Source organism: Cyprinodon variegatus, unplaced genomic scaffold (genome assembly GCF_000732505.1).
Source record: "Cyprinodon variegatus isolate N-32 unplaced genomic scaffold, C_variegatus-1.0 Scaffold1212, whole genome shotgun sequence".
In the NCBI taxonomy this organism is placed as follows: domain Eukaryota; kingdom Metazoa; phylum Chordata; class Actinopteri; order Cyprinodontiformes; family Cyprinodontidae; genus Cyprinodon; species Cyprinodon variegatus.
In genome coordinates, this window is record NW_015151665.1 from 114538 (window position 1) to 118099 (window position 3562).

At 42.3% G+C, this 3562-nt stretch overlaps 1 protein-coding gene across 1 annotated transcript in view; it reads right to left on the reverse strand.

Moving 5' to 3' along the window:
- LOC107102160 (protein FAM49B-like) overlaps positions 1 to 3562 on the reverse strand; it is a 32263-nt gene that overhangs the window by 9190 nt on the left and 19511 nt on the right. The window contains exons 2-4 of the mRNA XM_015401359.1: positions 807 to 880; positions 602 to 723; positions 282 to 387 (exon numbers count right to left, since the gene is read on the reverse strand). Of these exons, the coding sequence (XP_015256845.1) occupies positions 282 to 387; positions 602 to 723; positions 807 to 879 (301 nt within the window). The 5' untranslated portion in view covers position 880. The remainder of the gene's footprint in view (positions 1 to 281; positions 388 to 601; positions 724 to 806; positions 881 to 3562) is intronic.

Genomic DNA, 3562 nt, shown 5'->3' on the forward strand with positions numbered 1-3562 from the left:
CACCTGATCGTCATATTCCAGTCTTTTTTAAACCATTTTTTGATTCTTCAGAATTTTGCCTTTGAGAATATATATTTTTTATGCTCCTCGGCATAAAAGCTCAAATTAAGGTCAGAGGTTTGCGTGGATTTCATGCAAAGTTGTTTTATATACAAGCTAAGTTCTGTTACAGGTTGCAGAGCAGGTTTCTTGTGCCTAAAGGCAATTTATACATTCGGCCCGTGGATCAGGTCTGTGGTGTTAAACTCGATTCAGGTGGAGAAAGGTTAGAAGCCTGTTACCCAGTTTCTGTGAGAACTCATAGAAGGTTTTGAGTTTGGCGACCAGGGGAACCACAGCAGCCCAGGCCTTCTCCTGAACACCCTCAACATTTGGATTCTGGATGGCCTGAAAAATAAACATAAAGACAGTTTATCATCAGGGAATCAGCAGCAACCCCTTTCAAAATAAAAGCCTGTGTAGAAGGAAAGACTCCATGAATCCCGACCAGAGAAATTCTTTCAAATTTTTTACCATCAGTCTTGAAACAAACTCTAAACCTGATTCTTCAGGTTCTTTCTAAGATCTAAATGTTTGTCTTGATCGATTCCAGCTGCATCACCTGTCGTATTTCGTCTCCGGCTCCTTTGTACGTCTGCAGGTCCTCCAGGATGATCTTGGCCTCCGTCAGCACCTGGTTCACCTTCTCCCATACCTCTGTCTCCGACTGCGACGGCTGAGCATCTGAAAAACAAATGTTTGGACGTTTGCTACAAACATCTGGGCCGACAGCCAACATGGATTTAATGTGAACTTCTGAACCCTACTTTCAAAGTCCAGGAAGAAGTTTCCAGCGTTGTTGTCGATGTCTCGTGTCAACACCTTGATTAGGTTCCCCATGCTGCCGACAGGAGAAAAGGTTTTTAACTTGTTGCTGGAGCAGCAGCTTCACAGACTGATGGTCTAAGAACTCATCAGGTCAGGATTCAGGACAAACTGAGAAGCTTTGGGACAGAGAAAAGGCTCAATATGAATATTTAAAGAATGAACCAATGAGACGGCCTGGGGCTCCATCTGCCCAACATCTACAGCTCCTCAGTCTGATTCCCGATCATCGGCAATGAACAGAGCGCGTTGTTTCAACATTATGGCTTTATCATGATGAAGCCATGACGTCACGCACCGTCATGCTGGTGTGATGTAAGTGTTAAAGAGATCCAGGAGTTTCTGCAAAATCAAAGCAAGCCTGAAACATGGCGCTGATGAGTTCACTCAGTATTTGAACTGTTTTCGCATAATAACCCAACCTTAATCATTTTATTCTCTTTGATGATCCATCCGTGTCTGTCACTCTGAATTGTCTGCCTTCGCCTTAGGATCACTAAGGAGTAGGGGTGAGTATTGGCATGGGTGGAACGATACGATACTTGGGTAATAGTACGACATAATCACGATATTGCAATATCCCTATATATTGTTATTTTTCCCATCTATCAAAATTAAATGTAGAGATAAAAAAGCAAGTGCTGTATGTTCATCAGAAGATATTGCTGATTCAGTTAGTTTGGTATCCATGTTGTTTTGGGTTGGAGTCACAGTCTTCCACTGTGACCGCCTCAACTACAGATGCGGCACCACGCCGCATCTGTAGAGCGGCGGTGCAGAGGAAGCCCATTTTCCCTCTTTGTTTTAGGTAAAAATGTTTAGTTTTAAGTTGATATTAGGAATTGTGAGATCGATATATCAAGCAGATGAAAATCCAGACATATCGAGGAGTGGCGGACTAGGGGTTTGGGCATTGTGTTTGGAACCCTAAGGTTCTGAGTTCCATTCCCCACACCTACAGACTGCCACTCTGGGTCTCTGAGCAAAAAACCCTTAATCCACACTGCTCCCTGGGCGCCGCACAATGGCAGCCCACTGCTTCCCAAGAGGATGTGTTAAATGGGTTAAATGCAGAGTGAATTACATTGCTCTGTACTTGTGACAGTGTAGTTACAATAAAAGCTAAATAGAAAAAAAGAAAAAATATTTGCCAAATTGCCCAATTAGTTTTTTCTAAACCCTTTGCAGTACAGTTTTTAACTCTTCACTATTATATTATTCTTAGAGTTTTCTAAGGTCCACATTTGTGTGAGCATTTTTCTATAATCTTTGCTGCTGTAAGAATTTCCCCATTGTGGGGCAATAAAGGGATTTTCTTTTCTATTCTAAATGTATTTTTTGCCACACCCTGCTAAGGAGTGAGTCAGCCAGTTTGTTTTGGTATTTGAACTGAGCCTGGCCAGTCAGACCGACTTATACAGGCCAAGTCAGTCTGGTGAGGTCTAAAGCAGACTGGACCAGTGGGGGAAGCAGACCCATGCAACAACAGCTCTTTTCTGTAACCATTACAGTAAATGCAGCTGCAATGGAGTGATGCTGAAATTATGAACTTAATTATGTCTCTGTGTTTATATGGTTAAAATTTCATCATTAATTCATCATTATTGGTTTTAAACCGTCATTCCTTCCTTTGGACTCTAGATGCTCCATTTTAGGCTAAACTCATGTGCACACGGCGTGAATTAGTCTGGCGGGAAAGGCTCATTTACAGTGTTGTTAAGGGAAGGTGAAGCAGATCTGCAGGCTAATTGGGCCAAACCAACTGAGATCCCCAACATTAGAGTTGGGTTACAGCAAAGAGACGTAACCAGTCAACCTGGGAGAGTTTCAGGACCGTGTCCAGACCAGGCGTCTCCACCATCCCCTCCTCCGGTCCTCGTGTGCCGCTACCCCGCATGGTTTGGACACACGCCTGCTTCTTCACACCTGGATCAAAAGGCTACCTGTTTGCAAAGAGCTGTTCATCAAGCATTCATTTATTTCAGCTGTGTTGCAGGACTGATGTGGCAGATCCTTGGTCTAGAGTCTCCATGGAAACCAGTTACAATATACGCTGATAATGGTTCAGGAATGGACCACAGATCCAGGACATGGAGGCCATGCAGCCGACCCACTGCGCTCTGATATTAGCATTAGGATGCTGACTTTACATCAAGAAGAGATGAAGCAGTTAATATTTAGGGCATCTTTCTAGAGAGGATTCTATATCACTGAGAGAAAATTATTTTGAACATATAAAGAAGATAAGGGCATCATGGTGGCAACCACAGTCCAACACTATGACTGTTAGGTTGACTGGTCGTCATAAACTGGCCTTGGTTACATGGCTCTGCTTTATATTTGCACCTTATATATTTGTCTTGAAATGTGTTTTTGCACCATTGATCACGGCTGCACTTTATGTTCCTTTTGCTGCTAAGCTGCTGCTAATTCACTGTCTGAAAGCTGTACAAAAAATAAAACGTATTTTTGTACACAATGTGTATACTAAATGACATTAAAAGCTGTGTAAGTCTGTCTAGGTCTAAGTCATAACCATGATGGACAACAGTAGAAGAGCAATGGATGAAAAGACTGATGAATTTCAATGTTAGAAGTTAAAAAAATTACTAAGTGCTAATATTAGCAAAGCTAATATTAGCCTTTTGTATCTATGCTTCTTTTTCTATGTCTGCTTCTGTCTCCTTGAACCCCAGTC